We start from the raw sequence: 22095 nt of genomic DNA, 5'->3' as shown, positions 1-22095 counted from the left end.
AAATTTTGTCGACCAATGCTAGAGTTCCCCCTGTTTGCAATAGTAATTGCGTGCTCGTGGTGCACAAATTTGCTAACAGAATCCAGTCTCAAGAAATATGACTATTTCTCTCTTTCAAATTGTGAACGAATTCCTCACTTCTTCTCTCCGCTACGTTTGTCTCGTTCTCTTTCCCTTTCTTAGTCACCTATAATTTTCCGCTTTGTGTTCCTTACTTGCGTACTTGCATTTTACCACATTACACTTTCTCTCCTTCTCCATGTCCCTTCTCAGGCTCACTGCTGTCTGTATCTAGCGGCCTGTATTTTTTCATTGTCTTTCTGATTTTCACAAGCAAATACACTCCTGGAAATTGAAATAAGAACACCGTGAATTCATTGTCCCAGGAAGGGGAAACTTTATTGACACATTCCTGGGGTCAGATACATCACATGATCACACTGACAGAACCACAGGCACATAGACACAGGCAACAGAGCATGCACAATGTCGGCACTAGTACAGTGTATATCCACCTTTCGCAGCAATGCAGGCTGCTATTCTCCCATGGAGACGATCGTAGAGATGCTGGATGTAGTCCTGTGGAACGGCTTGCCATGCCATTTCCACCTGGCGCCTCAGTTGGACCAGCGTTCGTGCTGGACGTGCAGACCGCGTGAGACGACGCTTCATCCAGTCCCAAACATGCTCAATGGGGGACAGATCCGGAGATCTTGCTGGCCAGGGTAGTTGACTTACACCTTCTAGAGCACGTTGGGTGGCACGGGATACACGCGGACGTGCATTGTCCTGTTGGAACAGCAAGTTCCCTTGCCGGTCTAGGAATGGTAGAACGATGGGTTCGATGACGGTTTGGATGTACCGTGCACTATTCAGTGTCCCCTCGACGATCACCAGTGGTGTACGGCCAGTGTAGGAGATCGCTCCCCACACCATGATGCCGGGTGTTGGCCCTGTGTGCCTCGGTCGTATGCAGTCCTGATTGTGGCGCTCACCTGCACGGCGCCAAACACGCATACGACCATCATTGGCACCAAGGCAGAAGCGACTCTCATCGCTGAAGACGACACGTCTCCATTCGTCACTCCATTCACGCCTGTCGCGACACCACTGGAGGCGGGCTGCACGATGTTGGGGCGTGAGCGGAAGACGGCCTAACGGTGTGCGGGACCGTAGCCCAGCTTCATGGAGACGGTTGCGAATGGTCCTCGCCGATACCCCAGGAGCAACAGTGTCCCTAATTTGCTGGGAAGTGGCGGTGCGGTCCCCTGCGGCACTGCGTAGGATCCTACGGTCTTGGCGTGCATCCGTGCGTCGCTGCGGTCCGGTCCCAGGTCGACGGGCACGTGCACCTTCCGCCGACCACTGGCGACAACATCGATGTACTGTGGAGACCTCGCGCCCCACGTGTTGAGCAATTCGGCGGTACGTCCACCCGGCCTCCCGCATGCCCACTATACGCCCTCGCTCAAAGTCCGTCAACTGCACATACGGTTCACGTCCACGCTGTCGCGGCATGCTACCAGTGTTAAAGACTGCGATGGAGCTCCGTATGCCACGGCAAACTGGCTGACACTGACGGCGGCGGTGCACAAATGCTGCGCAGCTAGCGCCATTCGACGGCCAACACCGCGGTTCCTGGTGTGTCCGCTGTGCCGTGCGTGTGATCATTGCTTGTACAGCCCTCTCGCAGTGTCCGGAGCAAGTATGGTGGGTCTGACACACCGGTGTCAATGTGTTCTTTTTTCCATTTCCAGGAGTGTAGAAACTATGTTTGCCGGCCTGTGTGGCCGAGCGGTTGTGGGCGCTACAGTCTGGAACCGCGCGACCGCTACGGTCGCAGGTTCGAATCCTGCCTCGGGCATGGATGTTTGTGACGTCCTTAGGTAAGTGGGGTTTAAGTAGTTCTAAGTTCTAGGGGGTTGATGACCTCAGAAGTTGAGTCCCATAGTGCTCCGAGCCGTTTGAACCATTTTTTTTATATAAACTATGTTTCTTCTGATGTATCCAATACGATTTTCATTATTTTTAACACGGCAATTTTTAAGCGTCGGATTTCGTATTCCGTGCAAGACCTCTTATAAGTTGTGTGTCGTAATTAATGTAATACAAAATATGGAAAAAATACCTGGTTGGACGTAAGAGAGGGCGTTGTGGCTTTTCTCTCGCCAATAAAAGATACGAAAACATCAGCGAAAGGAAAGTCTAAACGGTGATGTCGCCACACGGACTACCTCGGGAAGCATCAAAAGTGTACCGTCATAAGAACTTATCGCTAACAAAGATGTCTTTCAGACCTCCTCTACAACACTGCCGCAGACAATCTGAGATTTAATCAGTAGCTTTGGCGTACAACGTAAGTTCCTAAATTTGAACGTTGCCGGGAGTCCTCCAACTACGCCCAAAATCCTGATTTGGAAGTTCGTTGACTATAGGGACTGGAATCGCATTCCTCTGAATAGTTCTCCGCAGCTGTCTGGTGCTTCGTGCACGGAAAAGGTGGGAACAAAGGAACGAGAATCAATTCGTCTGCAATGAGAACCCACAATAGTGCGAGCCTCTTAGTAGCTATCAATGACCTACCTGGCACGAACAGACGGACTGTTCCTCTCCTTCATGGCAGCACGAGATCGCAGAGCCGGCACGCACGCAGCAGCTGTGCGACGCACACGTCTCTCAGGCGATGGAATTGAAGTCTGCAAAGAAAAGACGTTTGTCATCAACTGTGCACATCGACAGTGTACATACAATAAGACACTATACTCCAAAATGTTTTAAAATACGTCTTCTGAAGCGAGTATGTCATCCACTGTATCTATATTGTCTTGTGGCAGAAAGGCATTTTCGGAAAAACTAAGATGGATGTCGGTATACAGATGGTTGACGCAGTGACGCAACATAGCCACCGCCTTTTCTTCCTTTTTTTTATGATAAGTCATCAGTCTTCCGACAAGTTTGATGCGTCCCGCCACGAACTCCTGTCCTGTGCCAACCTCTTCATAACAGAGTTCTCAGAGTAGCATTTGCAACCTACGTCCTGAACTGTTACCGGCTATGGAGGCAAAATCCCACTGCTATCATCCATACGTACAAGGTTCTCATCAGTCCCACCCTCACCTATGTGAATGTTTCATGGGCCTCTACCCCCATCCTAAGTTTTACCGGTCCCTTCAAATCCTAGAACAACATGCCACTTTCGACAATGTCTGACCAAAAAAAAAAAAAAAATAAAGCACCAAGGAGGAGGCGAAATGACACTTCACGGGTTGAGAGGGTCTGCGATGTTATTTCAGTGATTACAAGTCAAAATTACAAATAACTTGGCAGTATGATCCCACTTATCAGTATAATGTACCTCCTCTCGTCTCGAAGCATACTGGCCCATGACTGTCCTAACTGGTCCTTGATATCCTGGATAGCAGCACTGGAGACCAAATTGCTGAGGTCTTCGGTCCGTAGGCTTACACACTACTTAATCTAACTGTAACTAACGTACACTAATGACTACACACACACTCATGTCCGAGAGAGGACTCGAACCTCAGACGGAGGGAGCCGCGCGAACCGTGGCAAGAGGCCCTACACCGCGCGGCTACCCCACGCGGGAGGAGACGGAGTTATCTTATGAGCTGGTCCTACACATACATTCTACCAGGGACAGATCTGGTTACCTTGCTGGCAACGCGAGTACCTCAAGATCACGCAGACAGTTCATTGAGGCAGTTGCCATGTGTGGACGAGAATTCCTATGTCGAGAAATGGCACCACGAAACAGTGGCATGAGCAGGTTGTTCGTCACATACCGCTGTACTGCCAGAGTTTCCTCAGTCACTCAGTCACTACAACCGTGACCAGAAGTCTTTTGCGCTATTTGACCAGCCGACGGAATGCAGACTCATAATGAAGCCCCTTTCAATTATGTGCTGGCAACGCTGTCTCACACGAGTAAGTGGCATCTCCGAGTCTTTCACAATGATACTCAACATCTGACGCTGTTCACATGCCCCATACAATGAAGTGAGAAACGTCATGGGGTAGCGATACGCCGGCCGGTGTGGCCATGCGGTTCTCGGCGCTTCAGTCTGGAACCGCGTGACCGCTACGGTCGCAGGTTCGAATCCTGCCTCCGGCATGGATGTGTGTGATGTAAGAGGTTAGTCAGGTTTAAGTAGTTCTAAGTTCTAGGGGACTGATGACCACAGATGTTATGTCCCATAGTGCTCAGAGACATTTTTTTGGTAGCGATACGCACACATACGGACGGCGTTAATATTGCGTACACAAGGTATAAAAGAGCAGTGCATTGGTGAAACTGTCACTTGTACTCTGCTGATTCGTGTGAAAAGGTGTCCGATGTGATTGTGGCCGCAAGACAAGAACTAACACACTATGGACGCGCAATGGTAGTTGGAGCAAGACGGATGATAGATTCCATTTCGGGAGTCGTTAGGGAAATCAATATCCCGAGATCGACAGTGTCATGAATGTGCCCAGAATACCAAATTTTAAGCATTACCTCTCACCACGGACAACGCAGTGACCGGCGACCTTCACGTAACGACCGAGAGCAGGGGCATTTGCGTAGAGTTGTCAGTCCTAACACAGAAGCTACACTACATGAAATAGCCGCAGAAATCAATGTAGGACATAGGACCAAAGTTTCCGTTCGAACAGTGAGGCGAAATTCCGCGTTAATGGCCTATGGCAGCACTCCATTGACGTGAGTGTCTCTGCTAATAGCGTAACAGCGCCTGCAGCATCTGCCCTGCGCTCATAATTGTATCGGTTGGGCCGTAGACGACTGGAAAACCGTGACCTGGATGGATGAGTCCCAGTTTCGGTTGGGAAGAGCTGATGGTAGGGTTCGAGTGTAGTGCAGACCCCACGAAGTCATGGACCCAAGTTGCCGACAAAGCACTATGCAAACTGGTAGTGGCTCCATAATGGTGTTGGCTGTTTTTACATGGAATGGACTGGGTTACTAACTGGAAATGGTTATGTTCGGCTACTTGGAGACCATCTGCCTCCATTCATGGACTTCATGTTCCCAAAAACCGATGGGAATCTTTCGGATGACAATGCGCCATGTCAGTGGGTGACAGTTGTACTCGACTGATTTGAAGAACACTCTGGACAATTTGAGTCAATGATTTGGGCACCCAGATCGCCCGATTTGAATCCCATCGAACATTTATGAGACATAATCAAGAGATTGGCTGTGCTCAAAATCGTTCACCGGCAACACTTTCGCAATTATCGACGGCTAGAGACGATGATGATGATGATGATGATGATGATAATGTTTGGTTTGCGGGGCGCTCAACTGCGGGGTCATCAGTGCCCACAAAAAGTCCCAATTCGTTACGTAATCCAATTTGTTTACACAGTCCAATCCATCTACTGTCACGAATGATGATGATAATGACGAAATGATGAGGACAACACAGACACCCAATCCCCATGCAGAGAAAATCCCCAACCCAGCCGGGAATCGAGCCCGGGACCCTGTCATCTAGTGGCAGCAACGCTAGCCACTAGACCGCGACCTGCAGACCACGGTTATGGAAGCAGCATGGCTCTGTATTTCTGCAGGGGACTTCCAACGATTTATTGAGTCCATGACGCGTCGACTGGCTACTCAACGCATCAGGAGGAGGGCCGAGACGATATTATGAGGTATCCCGCGTCTTTTGTCACTGTAGTGTGTACCCTACCAGGCCTGGTGGCAACACTAAACATTAACAACACTAATGAATTCTGGCGACGGTTCTGACTGGTACAGAGGACTACAACTCTAACCATTTACATACGCGGCGATAGTGCGTACGTGCACTAATTTATATTGAAATCCGACCTGTTTTCTGGGTGCTTCACCTTTTTTGGTAGGCTGTGTATCCGACCACCTTCTCCAATCCATTACCTGGTCCAGCTTATAAACTTCCCATAACGCTTCACATACGTGGAATATCTTTTTTTTAGGTCTACGTTTATCTCAAACTGGAGAACAAACAACTTATAGTGTCTATCATTCTGCTGCAGCCCATTCTGTCAACATGTCCCACATTCCATTCATCTCCAAACACTGCACGTCCTTTCCCAGAGCAGCTTTTGTGCTGTGCCCCCAGACCAAGAGATCATACCCATATCTGTCTTTCGTACCAGCCATTAGCGACTGTCCTACAATGAAGGCCCAATTCACCTTTCCCTGCCTAGCTGCAACTCTACCTGCTACCCCAGTTTCTACACCTAGTCTATTAGTTGTTTCCCAAACCTGCACTTTTACCTAACCATCCCACCTAGTATTAACGAATGCCTCCCACCTTGACTCCACCGTCTTCATCGCCGTCGAAAAGAAATAACTTACATCACCTTCACTTTCCATTATTCGGTAACTGTTGCATGGTGTAACATGATTTGCTTCGAATGCAGGAACATTAGACGATGCTGACAGCTATCTTATCGAAGACAGAACACCAGCTGACGCGATCAGTTGGAGAGGAGATGAAAGAAGAAGAAGAAGAAGAAGAAGAAGAAGAAGAAGACGTGTGGCTGTTGTCTTTAATCATGGAGAAGCTAAGTAAGGAAGGCCGGTGGGGAGTTAAGCCTCTCCTAAACACACATTAGCCCCACCTCAACCGCTGCACATTCTGTCTCTGTACTATTTACTGTGAATCCACGCAGTGCGTACCGCCAAAGAGTTGTGGTTCCCAGCTCTTGATTTCCGGCATCCCATGTCAAAACAGGATTCATTTAACATAGCTGAAGTGCGTAATTGATGGGATTAGGTTAGTTTGAAAAAATTATAATATGGAAACACTTATTTTAAATTCATAGACAATTCATTGTGCAGATTTTAATTCACGTCATTAATAGTGTTTCTCGGTATGCAGCTTCTCAAATTTCACAATCAGTACTGGATATAAGAGTCCTCATTTCCTGTTCAACATTAATTTTCACACGTTATTTACTCTTAACTGGAACGATCGTCTAAAATACAACTTCTTACAAAGATGATTTTGCTAAGGAGTAAATATTACTAGTTAATATTATTATTTCCGCTGAGCGGTGGTTATTAATCTTTTAGTGCTCTACAATAAACACGGAGTTCCGTGTTGGTAATGGTTGTTGGCAAAACTTGTTTTCAATGTACTCCCACAAAAACTTCCATACAAGGAGAAACACAATGATTACAAGGAAAGTATTTTTTTGCCACTGTTTCTATGATTATCTTTTTTTATCTTTGCATGCAACAGCTTAGATTTCGGATAATCGCTGTCTTTCGGGTAACGGTAGACAATGGGCTAATAATCCAAAACCTGTCATATATTTAAAAAAATAAACGATAATCAGTGAAACTGTGAAAAAAGCGTTTTTATCTTTAAGATTTTTTTTAAAAAATAAAATGAGACCCAACTTTGGTTCTACATGGTTCTGTAATTCTTGGAGAGTGTTCAGTGTCATCTATTTCAAAGTAATTTGATAAGCTCTGACAGGTGATATTCAAAAACAGATTTTATATTACAAAACAAATCTACTTGATCGGTGCATCTCTTCTCTGAAACATATTACGTTCATTTTAAAATGTGCGTTTTGCGTCCATGTACAAAGACTATCAAGAATTTAAACTTTTCAAGGGTATCGCAAACGTATGCTACTTTAACCAAAAATTCATTTTCCATTTTTCTTTTTCAGGGCAAGTGTACATTTCTTGCATTGGAAAATAAGAGACAATACGCTGTCACAAAATAACTATCGTGAGTGGCAGTAGCACAACAAATAAGAGTATTGTACTCCAATTTGCTAACGCAATATTTTGAAAAACTTTGATTTCTCTGACCGAGTTTTTAGATACTCGAGTCACTACACTTTCTAAGACTAGTATCGCCGCACGGGCTTAGTCGAGCGGTCTTTGGGGCTGCGGCCATGGACAGTGCAGCTGGTCCCGGTGGAGGTTCGAGTCCTCCCTCGGGCATGGGTTTGTATGTATTTGTCCTCAGGATAATTTAGGTAAGTAGTGTGTAAGCTTAGGGACTGATGACCTTAGCAGTTAATTCCCATAAGGTTTCACACACATTTGAACATTTTTGAGACTAGTATCAGTCTAAACCTCAAATACTTCGATATCTGTGAATGACGCAATCGGATTCTACTGTTGGAGGGAGAATCTAGAACTGGAATGTTTCCACGACACACAGTTTGATATGCTGTATTTTAGAACATTCAAAAGAAAAAAATGAACGGACTAGTCCGAAGCTGATACTGTACCACTCAAAACAAAACTGCGTACAACAAGACCTATTGTAGATTCCTGAAAGTTCACGTGTTTAGGAAACCAAAGGGTGTTATTACTTTCTTGTGCTGCTTGGGTCCTTCATTCTTCATGGACAAAATATTACAAACTGGTCTTTGAATCTAGACGACTTTAAGAGCAGTAACACTCTCTTCAAGAATTCCTTGTAAATTGCATATTAATATCAAATCGTTCTAAAATGTATGTAAAAATCTGCAAAATGGCTGACTGTGGCTGTGGTGCCATTACACAAAGGAGATGTTTCTGTAACCACCGGGGGTTACTAGCACGTGTTTTCGCCTGTCTCTCACACAGGCACAGTATGTCTCTCACGCCTGTTCAAGACAGCCGGCCGCGGTGGTCTCGCGGTTCTGGGCGCTCAGTCCGGAACCGCGCGACTGCTACGGTCGCAGGTTCGAATCCTGCCTGGGGCATGGATGTGTGTGATGTCCTTAGGTTAGTTAGGTTTAAGTAGTTCTAAGTTCTAGGGGACTGATGACCACTGATGTTAAGTCCCATAGTGCTCAGAGCCGTTTGAACCATTTGTTCAAGACACGCTAGTGCCAGTATGGTGATATTCTAGAGCTGTACATAAAAACCACCAAATACGTGTACTCGGAGTCTGGAAGTAATAAGACGTTTGCACTGTGCAGTGCGATTCTATTTTTAGAAATCTTACATGACTTGAATATTACTGATTTTGTACATGGTAGCTATTCCCTGTCTCCATCGCTATCTGTAACTGAACTCCTCAAATACGTTTTGAGGTTGCACGCTGTGGCTTGTGACCAAAGAAAGTTATTTCTTTATAACCAGTTAACAAGATGCCGGCGGTACGATTGACAGAGGCAGCAGTGACTTCCCTGTGAACGTAAGGAGTACTGAGGTTGCTGGAAAGCACGTTCCAACCGCGGCATGTCATTCACCCGCGAAACGCAGCCGGGAAGAGCCGCACCTGCTCGCCCGCATGCCGTCATCGCCTGCAACCGCCACCTCACCCTTGGCACTTCACTGCTAGCTAAAAGTCAGCAGGCTCTTCCAGCCATAAAATGTGTGTTCGCTCGCCATTCTGTCGCTCCGAGATCGCCGTCTTAGCATGAGAACCATTCAAAAAGAGAACAAGAGAACTGTCGGCAGAGTGTTCATTCCAGAAGGACCGCTGTTTTGTTTGTATCATATGTTTCGACTCGTTTGACCCGGTCCATTAACTTTTTTCTATCTTGTGCTACTGTTATCGCTACTACACCTAATATCTTATATTTCTCGGTCTGTCCCTAACACACTCTAAAGAACAAAAATGGAAAAAAAAACGTTGCACCACAAAGGAATTATCCGAACGGTAGGGAAATCGGCAGATATGGTGTACACGTACAGACAAACAAACGATTACAATTTCACAAAAAGTGGATGATGTATCCAAGAGAAAGAGCTTCGCAAACTGAGCAAGTCAATAATGCGTTGGTCCACACAAGCAGTTATACGGCTTGGCATTGAGTGATAGAGGGATATCCTCCTGAGGTATTCTATCGCCAGAGCGTTGTCCCGCAGTTACGCAGGGTCAGCCATCGTTAATCGGATTTGGCATGTTAGTGTTTAAGGGGTGGCCGGATGCCCTTCCTGCCGCCACCCCGTATCCCCCCGGGACGTAATTAGTGTACCCCAACTGTCGGCGTTGAGTGTAGTCCATGGAATAGTGCGAAAGTGTTCAGATGTCTGCGAGCCGTGTAACTGAGGCGGAACATGGGGGTCAGCCCGGTATTCACCTAGCGAGATGTGGAAAACCGCCTAAAAACCACATCCAGGCTGGCCGGCACATCGGCCCTCGTCGTTAATCCGCTGGGCGGATTCGACCCGGGCCCGGCGCGCCTACCATAAGTTCAGGAAGCAGCACGTTAGCGCTCTCGGCTACCCTGTCGGATGGATATCCTCCTGAGGTATCTGGTGCTAAATTGCGCCCAATTGGTGCGTTAGATCGTCAAAACTCCGTGCTGGTTGGAGGGCCTCGCCCATAATGCTCCAAATGTTCTCAACTAGGGAGGGATCCTGTCCAAGGTAGGGTTCGCCAAGCACGAAGACAAGCAGTAGGGTGGTTGTTATCTTGCTGAAGCGTGCGCCCAGGATAGCTTGCCATGAAGGGCAACAAAACGGGGTGTAGAACATCGTTGACGCCCCGCTCTACTGTAAGGATGCCTCGGATGACAACCAAAGGGGTCTTGGTACGAAATGGAATAGCACCCAAGGCCACCACTCCTGGTTGCCGGGATACATGGAGTACGACAGCTAGGATGGTATCCAACCACTGTCTGGGGCATCTCCAGACACGTCTTTTCCAGTCATCGGGGCTCAGTTCGAAGTGTGACTCATCACTTAAGACAATTATATTCCAGCGAACGAGATTCCAGGCCGAAGGCTTGTCTGGAGACAAGCCGGATAGCAATGGGATACCAACCTGAATGTCGCCCGCCATACTGCCCAACAACCCGGAGTGATGGTCTGCGATACCATCTCTTTTCATCGCAGGACCTCTTTTGTTGTCATTCGCGGCACCCTTCAGCACAGCGGTACGCGGCGATATTCTACGCTACGTTTTGTTGCCTTTCGTAGTAAGCTATCCTAGGCTTACATTTCAGAAAGATAATGCCCGCCTGTACATGGTGGTAATTTCTACTGCTTGTCTTCGTGCTTTCCAAACGCTACCTTGGCCAGCAAGGTCGCCGGATCTCTCCCCAGTTGAGAGCATTATGGGCAAGGCCCTCCAAGCATCTCGAGACTTTGGCGATCTAACGCGCCACTTGGACAGAGTTTGACACGATATCCCTGAGGAAGTAATCCAACAACTCTGTCAATCAATGCCATGCCGAATAAATGTTACATAAGGGCCTGAGGTGGAGCAGCACAATATTTACTAGCTTAATTTGTGAAACTCTTTCTCTTTAATAAATCATCCAATCTTTCTGAAACTGTAATTATTTATTTGTCTGTATATGTACATCGCATCTACCGATTTCCGTCCCATTCGGATAATTCCTTCGTGGTGGGTCTTTTTTTTTTTTTTTGTCGTAGAGTGTATTTCTTACTGCTACTGCTCCTTCCAGCACCAGGTCAACTATTCCTGCGTGCCTCAGCTGGTCTCCCATTAACTCTTTCGGGACGGAGCGCGTTTCCCCAAAGCGGAGCAATTCGGTGGCGCTGTGCGTATCCCATATCCGTTAGGTTTCTTTCGTCGCTTATAAAATCTACAGTTCTTGACTTATCGGGGTAATTTTTTTCTTTTCTTTTTGTAAATGAAGCTTAAAACACGCTCTTCACTGGCATACTATTTCCATTATTCCATATCGCGCACTTTTTGACTTGGTGGTAGTGTTAATATAGAAAAAAAATGAAAAATTTGATTTTTTTAAACTTTTTTTTAGTTGAGAGGTGATGCATTGAATTAGAAATATTAAAATTAGTTGTATCTTATTCTTTAAAGTTTTAGCTTTAAAACGACATATAAAATACAATTTCATCTTTTATGGGACGTCCGTGGGAAGAAAAATAAAAAGACCATTTTGAGGGATGAAAAATTTGATTTTTGTCAATAAACTACAAAATTTCATAAACTTTGCTTAAAACAAACTTTACAATTTTGGCATATCGATTTTTCGATAGGTAACCATATTTTACAAGCCCTTTCGGTACTCTGCTACTTTGTGATACCTGTTGAAGCACTCAGGCACATGAAGAGAAGGGTTTGTCGGACAAGTGTCGCAATAAAAAGGGGGAGAGTTTTCGCCCTCCTGGCTTGGAGTGATCACTTGCGATAGCATGGTACAGGCCGTCCATCCTGTGTAGGTCACCATGCTCAGAGCGTGGCCTCTTCCTCGATGGGGTTGGTTGAGCCCTGGCGTCGCCCACAAGCTCCCTGACGAGACTCCTCCGAAACTGCAAATGACTCCTTGGTGTCTCTCCTCTTTTCTTTGCTATGATGACATATAGCAAGTAAGCGTTGACGATCCCCAAGTGAAATTAGCCAGAAGAATTACCCTTTTGTCAAAACAAAAATTTACTAAGTAGATAAAAGAGAATATCGTATCTCGAATAACCAGAAGAAAATTTTCCTCCATCATTTGAGGGATTTTCTGCCAAAATGGTACGACGTGCAGTAGTGATCGGCTCTGTCTACGGCTCCCGTATTTGCCGTGTAGTCACAAATCATTGATGGCTTCTGACGCGACAATTGGGCCACGTATACGGGCCTCGCGTCCCGAAAGGGTTAAGCTGTCGTCTGTTCTGATTTCGGTATTCCATAGTATTCTTTTCTCTCTTATTCTTTTTAACACTCCTTTTCTGTATATTATTTTTCTACTTATTTTTTACTTTTTTTGATCGTACCATATTTCCATATACGTCCACATTCTTCTTCTTTGGAAGCTCTCCAGCTCTCGTTCCAATAACATACAGCTCTCCAGCTCATGCATCCAAGTCGATAAGAAGAATAACACACCAAACGATGGAAAAGGAAATCGTGGATCTTTAGATGACGATCAGATTGGCTTTAGGAAAGGCCAAAGCAGCAGAGGGGCAATTCAGAAGTTGCGCTTGACGATGGAAGAAAAAATCTACAAAAATAATCTCATGTTCATAGGAATTGTCGCCCTAGAAAAAGCTTTCGACCAAAGAAAATGATGCATGATGCTGGGATTCCCAATAAAACAGATGTACGTATAGAAAAATTTGGTAATCCATATCTGTACTAATGATAAAATTGTAAAACTGTCATGTTTAAACAATGAAAATATTTGACAAAAACTGATCGCAGGCCATGTATGGAGTACAATGAGACTCATAGTATGAAGGCTTTCACGACCGGACATATCCTCTGGACCACGACCTTACATCCCGGAAGGTTTAACAGAAGATACAATGAGACTGTTTTTAAAACTTTATCTGTCTGTTCGACTGTCTGTGTCTGAATACTCTGATTTCCAAAACCGCTAGACGAATTTCCATGGAGTAGTCACAGGTAACATGAGCGTAGCTTGGGACAACATGTAGGATATATTTGATCAAAATCGGATCACGAAAGGGAAAAATATCATATTTTAAACTTCTATGACTCTGCTTTGCTTAGTAATTCGGATGTTTATCTCAATGATACGATCATGACGTCGAAGTACACTTGTACGAGATTTGAGTCGGGGGGAAAGAACAAGCCAGTCCATTCGCCGAGTGTCCTCTCGCTCCATGAGCTCCTCCACCTGTGTAGCTCAGTGCGATCACGCAATTTCATCCATAAAAATGAAGTTAGGGGCCGAAAAGACGCTCGTGGGGAAGAAACACACTTTGACCAGTGAGTATACTGTGTTGAAAGATTTGGAGTTCAGTACGCCCATGCAACATTCCATCTACCCACACCATAACGCCTGTTACCAAGATCGACAATGTCCTTAGGTGCATAATGTACCCTCATATGGTGAAAGACGGGAGCATGCTCTGAAGTCCGGGGTAATCCCACACGTATTCGAGAACCATGTCCTGTTGTCTGCAAAGTCCAGGGGACCAACGTGAGTCGTGGTGGCTTCAGTGTAAGTATTGTCTTTGAATGAAAGTGTCTTTTATATTCGTCTGATTACGTATATCTCTGAGCTGCCTTCTATAGAAGTTATTTCGACACTGCTGGCCATTAAAATTGCTACACCACGTAGATGATGTGCTACAGCAGCGAAATTTAACCGACAGGAAGAAGATGCTGTGATATGCAAATGATTAGCTTTTCAGAGCATTCACACAAGGTTGGCGCCGTTGGCGACACCTACAACGTGCTGACACGAAAAAAGTTTCCAACCGATTTCTCATACACAAACAGCAGTTGACCGGCGTTGCTTGGTGAAACGTAGTTGTGACGCCTCGTGTAAGGAGGAGAAATGCATACCTTCACGTTCCCGACTTTGATAAAGGTCGGATTGTAGCCTATCACGATTGCGGTTTATCGTATGGCGACATTGCTGTTCGCGTTGTTGAGATCCAATGACTGTTAGCAGAATATGGAATCGGTGGGTTCAGGAGGATAATGCGGAACGCCGTGCTGGATCCCAACGGCCTCGTATCACTAGCAGTCGAGATGACAGGCATCTTATCCGCATGGCTGTAACGAATCGTGCACCCACGTCTTGATCCCAGAGTCAACAGATGGGGACGTTTGCACGACAACAACCATTTGCACGAGCAGTTCAACGACGTTTGCAGCAGCATGGAGTATCAGCTCGGAGACCATGGCTGCGGTTACCCTTGACGTTGCATCATAGACAGGAGCGCCTGTGATGGTGTACTCAACGACGAACGTGGGTGCGCGAATGGCAAAACGTCATTTTTTCGGATGAATCCATGTTCTGTTTACAGAATCATGTTGGTCGCATCCGTGTTTGGCGACATCGCGGTGAACACACATTGGAAGCGTGTATTCGTGAGCGCTATACTGGCGTATCACCCGGCGCGATGGTATGGGGTGCCATTGGTTACACGTCGCGGTCACCTCTTGTTTGCGTTGACGGCACATTGAACAGTGGACGTACATTTCAGATGTGTTACGACCCGTGGCTCTACCCTTCATTCGATCCCTGCGAAACCCTACATTTCAGCAGGATAATGCACGATCGCATGTTGCAGGTCCTGTGCGGGCCTTTCTGGATACAGAAAGTGTTCGACTGCTGCCCTGGCCAGCACATTCTCCAGGTCTCTCACCAATTGAAAACGTCTGGTCAATGGTGGCCGAGCAACTGACTCGTCACAATACGCCGTCACTACTCTTGCTGTGGTATCGTGTTGAAACTGCATGGGTAGCTGTACCTGTACACGCCATTCAAGCTATGTTTGACTCAATGGCCAGGCGTATGAAGGCCGTTATTACGGCCAGAAGTGGTTGTTCTGGGTACTGATTTATCAGGATCTATGCACCCAAATTCCGTGAAAATGTAATCACATGTCAGTTCTAGTATAATATATTTGTCCAATGAATACCCGTTTATCATCTGCATTTCTTCTTGGTGTAGCAATTATAATGGCCAGTAGTGTATATATTGGCCCAATTATTGTCGATATATGTTAGGCTACTCGGCTGTGACCCATCACACGAAAATTTCTTCAATTTTGCACATCACTGTACTTGCTAGTGCATGTCTCTCTCTATAGTAAATTTAATTCTGTTTCTTTCATTGTGAGCAACAGTTATTCAGTCGATTGTTTTGTTCCTGAAGTGACTTATTGATAAAATGATCGACAAACCTAGTCGCATAAATGTGTATGTTTGGTGCCTCAATAAAGATAGCACAGCAGATTTACGATGCTTTGCACATCACATTCGACCTGGAGAGAGGATAGAGCAGTCAGTTTGTTGCCTGGAAGCGCTGTGTGCACGCCGCATGGTGGAGAGGCGCTCGGGTCGGGAGGTCGAGGCGGACGAGCAGGCGGCCTCTCGCGCAGGCGCCGTGGAGTGCGAAGGTCTGTGAGCAGGCAGGGCTGCGCACGATTCATAACCACACAGAATAAACTTATCACCAGAGCAGCAACAGCCTGTCTGCAGGAGTGAAGAGACAGTGGGAAACCCTGTATGGGGTGCTCTCTACATGCAATGTGAGAACATGCTTTCCACGTCGGAACTGGAGCAGAGTGGAAATGTTTGCCAGTGTGAGGTACTGCTGGATAAACTGGCATGTTTTAGTATTAAAGAACTTCGTGAAAAAACGGCTTTTGGAGATAAAATTAATAGTGCGAGGACCAAATCAGTAACGCAAAACTTTACTCCCACTACGTTATGTAAGTTGTAATAGTGCGCCAATGGTTGGCACTATTGCAATCGACAGCTGTTGTGTCAAAGATATAGTGATGTCAGTTGACCTGTTTGACACGTTATCTGAGCAGGTGAGTGACGGACAAGCAGCGAACGGAGATGGACGTTCCACTGAAGAGACAGTTATGACTTAGACGAAAACGGCTGCAAGAGTAGGCTTTTAGGTCTTGGGGGGAATGGCAAATGGTATCTGCACCCTAGCACAGGGCCGCGTTTTAGTGATGTTAGAGTGCTTCCCGGGCGGGAGCAGGTCATTCCGGATACATATCACTGCGTTCGACTGAGTCTGCCCGTGCGTGTGTTCCACAAGAAAGTAATAACCGCATTCGATAAGCAGGGCGGGGCTGGAGGCGCTCTCATGTGATGCTTGTCGGGTCATATTTCATATAAAGATGGGACCCGGATTTGAGGGCTGTTTTACCGTACTTTGTGATTACGCATCAATGACCGGTTACTGTGTTTGCTCATGGTTCTGCATCTTAGTCTAAAGATTAATGCTTCCGTTATACTGAACGCTGAATAGTAATTATTTGTGCTTACTTAGAAATGAACAAGCATTACCATGGTTCGTCTGAGTTGGTGTTGCAAATATTTCTGTGGCTGCCTTGTTCAGTATTACCGAATTTCTTTATTTTCTACTTGTGACATCAAGTAAAATTGTGGTCTATGATTCGTACCGTCATGGCTAATGCAAAGCGTATCAAGTGAACATAACGCTTGCATTAAGGCTGAGGTTTCACTATAGACATTTTTGAGGCGGGAGTAGAAGTGTTGCATGTCTCGCTGAACAATATTATGATTTGTTTAAACTACAGCGCAGCAACTTAAAAGACCAATGTTGCCACGTTTCTGGACGAGATGTAAGAGTTATTGTCGCTAGGAAGCCCTACTGTTAGTTCTTGCTTGTGTATGATAATATCGTTAGCCTGTGTCTAAATTATGCATTATGTTTAAAAGTATGTTCTGAAGTTGATTCATGTTGTAATGAGCCGGCCGTTGTGGCCGAGCGGTTCTATGCGCTTCAGTCTGGAACCGCGCGACCGCTACGGTCTCAGGTTCGACTCCTGCCTCGGGCATGGATGTGTGTGCTGCCACTAGGTTGGTTAGGTTTATGTAGTTCTAAGATCTAGGGGACTGATGACCTCAGATGTTAAGTCCCATAGTGCTCAGAGCCATTTGAACCATTCATGTTGTAATGAAAGCGGTCATCGGCAGCCGCATTGGTCGTTAAGAGATGTTCAGCATATGTGGAGTGTATGACGTAATAGGACGCCACGTATTTGACGGATCAAATTAGCCTCCAGCCAGTCTGTCGTTTTTCGTAAACTTATTATTGTTCTAGTGAGCGGTTTTGTGTCTTTTTATTAACAGGACTGAACACGCTTTGCCTAATGTTTTTACATTTTTACGTAATATTTATGCTTCTTGTTTTAAAAACTTGTGTTGGCTGTCTGCTGTAATTACGTTTGTAGAAATTGTTTTAAAGTAGGGGAGACAGTGTTGCGAATTTCTTTGGTAAGATATGCGTTGTTATAAATTTTGGCCAGTATCTGTGAATTGCACTGTTACACTGATGTTAAAAGCTTCTTACCTTGACATTTTGTGAGGAACGATTTTCTAGTTCCAAGATAGATGTATGTTGTTGACTTGGAGGGGTATTTGCTTTTTTAAATGAATAATCCATGCTATATACATGTGCTATTAGTAAACCTTTGGTTGTACCCCTGTCCCAACGTCCCAATCAGCTTTTGAACGTTGTTTGTGAGAGAAATATGTTAGGCCCCGTGTAAGCAGGAGAAACGCCTACCTGCACGCATTGGAATCCAACAGCGGCAGTGTGGTGGACTATGGAGACTGCAGTCTGCCATTTCACGACACTGCTTGTTAGGGTTCCACTGCTGTCACGCATACATGGATTCCACGGTTTCTGGAGGATCGCACTCGACGCCGTGCAGGATCCCTACAGCCCCACAGCCAGACTAGCGCTCGACAAGACAGGCGTACTATTCACTCGGCCGTACGTGATCGTACAGACGATGTTTACTTCAAGTCAGTAAATCTGCTTGTTTTCAATTAGATAAGAGTCCACATGGATAGTTGATTGGTTGGTTGGTTCAATTGGAGGATGGGACCAAACAGCGAGGTCATCGGTGCCATAGGGTTCGGGAAGTATGGGGAAGGAAGTCGACTGTGCCCTTTCAATTGAACCGTCCCAGCATTTGCCTGAAGCGATTGAAGGAAATCACGGAAAACCTAAATCAGTCAGGCCAGACGTGGGTTTGAACCGTCGTCCTCCGGAATGCGAGTCCAGTGTGCTAACCATTGCGCCACCCCGCTCGGTGCACGGACAGTGTGACGACGCCTGGAGTGCCAGGAGTTGTCAGTGAGGCGGCCAATGTTGCGGCTTCCCTTGATGTGACATCAGAGAGTATCGCGTCAGCAGTGGGGCACCCAGCCACAACTCTGGATACGGGAGTGTCACCACATTGTCTTCACGAAATGGTGTCTGTTCTGCACACAGCATCACCATTCATGTATCCCTGCGTGGATGCTCCGACAGGAACGAATGTTGTCAATTTCGTATGGCACCAGCACTTAGCCTGATCACTTGGGATTCATCTGGGTATGCAGCAGGATCAGTTACACAGCCAGACCATGGAGTCTCACCATATTGTCTTTCCCGAAGGGTGTTGGTTCTTCAAACCGCATCATGATGCATGTATCCCTGTGTGGATGCTCCGACAGGAAATGGGTTTCAGCACGATCATTCGTTTAGCCAGACATGGGAGTTTCACCATATTGTCTTCCCTGAGGGGTGTCGGTTCTCCATACAGCATCATGATGCATATACCCCTGTGTGGATGCTGAACAGGAATGAATGTTGCCCTATTCATCGACTTCATATGGACCACTTGGTCTGATCACATGGTATCCACTGAATATGCAACCCAGTCATTCGCATAGTCGGTGATTTGGACAGCAGGTGAGCCATTTGCAGTGTGTTAAAGCCAGTGTCTGTGCTCCATGTTCAAGGTCCCTGATATGTTATATTTCAACAACATAACGCTAGAGCGCTTCTTGACGGTGCTGTCCTTGACCCTCTCCATAGAGAGGGTGTCTGACTGTTCCTCTCGCCAGCAGGTTCTACAAATCTGCCAACCATTGAAAACATCTGGTCAAGAGTTGCCCAGAGATTGGAACACCACCTCTCACCAAGCATTATGGTTGATAAAGTGTGGCATAGAGTGGAAGCAGCATGGAAGGAAGTACCCTTATCTGCCATCCAAGCTCAGTTCGACACGATGCCCAGCTTGGTTACAGCTGTAGTTGCTACAAAGTGGTAGCCCTGCGTACTAAATTTCACGCAATAAAAACTTAACTCCGTCCGAACAGGTCTCGGAAGACTCAAGGGTACCGACCGACCGCCGTGTCATCCTCAGCCGATAGGCGATACTGAATGCTGATATGGGGGGCATGTAGTCAGCACACCCCTCTCCCAGCCGTTGTCACTTTTAGTCACCGCATTTTTCGTGACTGCTTCTCAATCAAGTAGTTCGTCAATTGGACTCACAATGCCTTTGTGCACACTATTTGCCTACAGTGCTCGGCAGACCTCGACGGTCACCTATCCATGTCTAGGCAAGCCCAAAAAGGCTTAAATTCGGTGAACTGACGGGAATAAAATTTCGCACACTGTGTTACTCCAAATTACCTACAAAGTCATCCATGTATTCTCCCTACTACACTGCAAAGTCTCTATTTTCTTATGCCATGTTCACTTGAAACTCGCAAAGTTTGGGATTAATCTACAGCAGTTTTAACTAAGAAAAACCAAGGACTTATCAGCATTCCCACGTATTCCCTGAATATGTCCTGAAGATGCATGCACCCAGTCAGCTCTAACTGTTTGGTGCTGATTTATACGAGAGGAATAGGCCATTGAAGAAGATGCGTTTCAAGAAGTTTTTCATCAGCCTCGTCTTCAGTCCGACCGCTGATCTCTTATCTCGCAGTACTGTTTTTAGGTTCCTCTACCATCTGTGTAATGTTGACCATACTGGTTTGGGGACATTCTGTACACCACATATACAATGCTTTCTGCCCACAACATTCGATGATATCATCATCCCACTGACAGTAGCAAAGACGGGTCGTAATTACTACTTGGTCTCAACCTCTGTCTTCGATTATATAACAGCAAACGCCATTTACAACTTCAAACAAAGGGTATATGTAGAACGTTTGTTTATAATAGGACGCTCTGTTCATATGTTTCCAGTGACTAATGTTCTATGCAGAGTTGTAGAAAATGAAATCTGAAACGGAAATAAAACTTTTCCGGACCATGTCCATCGAAACACATTTTCTTCTTCTATGTGTAAGAAATGTGCCCTTGTCACACTTTGTATACAGTTGTCTGTCAACCTTTCTTGCTTTGCAGTACACTGGTATACATTGTTAATTGTGTGACCTTCGTTTTTCAGATAGAATTATTGTGTGAGTCTTATGTGTTGATCACATGAGACAGATAAAATATCCATCGTGGCCAGAATACTCCGTCGGTCTGAGACATTTCGAGACCGGATTAATAAAAAACAGAGAAACGTTAAGGTGGTGGTTATAATGCTGCATGTGTTCTGCATAGTCTTCTTTCCACCTGAGTACAACGTACAGAACGTTCATGCAACCACGTGAAACTGTCAGAAAAGTTCGTCTTTGGACTATTATTGCATTCGCGCAGCGCATTTGCTTGACTGTCGATTATCTCGTCAGAGCTTGAACTTTCACGTGAATTTCGGCACTTTTTGTCGTGTCGATAACATTAAGTCTCGTCACCGGTGATGATTTCTTCCAGAAAAGCGGCGTCCGTGCTTTGCTTTTCAGTCAGGTTTCGGTAGGCGTAGCCGGCGGTCGTTTTTGTTCGAGGGTCAAGGTGTGCGGGACAAACTTTACACAAATTTTTGTCTTATCCTGGAGAATGTCTGTAACACTTTATTTGAGCTATTACTCCATTTCGATTTATGACACTGCCTGCTTACAACTGATTGGTCGAATGCAAATGTATTGTTTGCATTTGTTAGTTCAAGCTGCCGCCATAGTTACTGAGCTGACGTCATTTACACGCCAGAAACAAAATCAGTCTCGGAAGTTTTTCGACGGACGGCGTAAAACAAGTCGGGAAATAGCTCACCGAACACTAGTGCAACGACTGTTCAATATACCGATGAGGACTTTCTAAAGTGTGACGACGTATGTTCTATGATCCTACACGCAAGTGGAAGTTGGGATACACCATATCTCAAGAACTGAGGATTCAAATGTTCCGATAAGGAACCACCGGCAGATCCAAACATCCTTAAATTAGTCCGAAACCTGTAGGTCATGCACAGGAGTAATTTGTAAGAATAGAGGTGTAGTTCCTCTTGATAATGTTCCGACATGACGATCTTTTGATTCCCACTTATAGAACTAACCGACGTTGTCATTTTATCGTGCTTTTCTGCAAGCTATCTTTCAAATGAGTAATGTTTTCCGGATATCGACCTCATTCCGAAAAGTTTGGTAGTTGTTTAGATGGCGTTTTAAATAAATGCTAAAGACACTTGCAGGGCCAGTTACATTTTGGTCACTCTGTGTATGCAAACCGGAGAAAACACCAGGTCCAAGATGCTACTCCAGGCGGGTGTAAAAATAAATGTGCGCTACGGAAAATAATAAACGCTAAAATGAAGATTTGGCCCTGTCTGACTACCCCCTGAAGCAAATCTTAGGATCTCTTAATGGATTTTAACCTAAACATAAATCAATGATTAAGGCAACTAATACTACTAAATGATAAACGTTGTTCCTGCTTATATATTTATTGTAGATTAAGAAAACCTTTATATTACAAAGTTTACATTTCCTAAGTAAAATTACTAATCAATTGCCCAACTCTGCTCCTTATGACTGCGCGATCTAATATCAATAACGCGAA

General features: G+C 45.6%; 1 protein-coding gene across 1 annotated transcript in view; it reads right to left on the bottom strand.

Annotated features, from left to right (window-relative positions):
- LOC126203300 (cadherin-23) overlaps nt 1-22095 on the bottom strand; it is a 420699-nt gene that overhangs the window by 275740 nt on the left and 122864 nt on the right. The window contains exon 2 of the mRNA XM_049937557.1: nt 2584-2696. Coding sequence (XP_049793514.1) covers nt 2584-2618 — 35 coding nt within the window. The 5' untranslated portion in view covers nt 2619-2696. The remainder of the gene's footprint in view (nt 1-2583; nt 2697-22095) is intronic.

Source organism: Schistocerca nitens, chromosome 9, assembly GCF_023898315.1.
Source record: "Schistocerca nitens isolate TAMUIC-IGC-003100 chromosome 9, iqSchNite1.1, whole genome shotgun sequence".
NCBI lineage: Eukaryota > Metazoa > Arthropoda > Insecta > Orthoptera > Acrididae > Schistocerca > Schistocerca nitens.
This window is presented reverse-complemented; position numbering and strand designations above follow the sequence as displayed.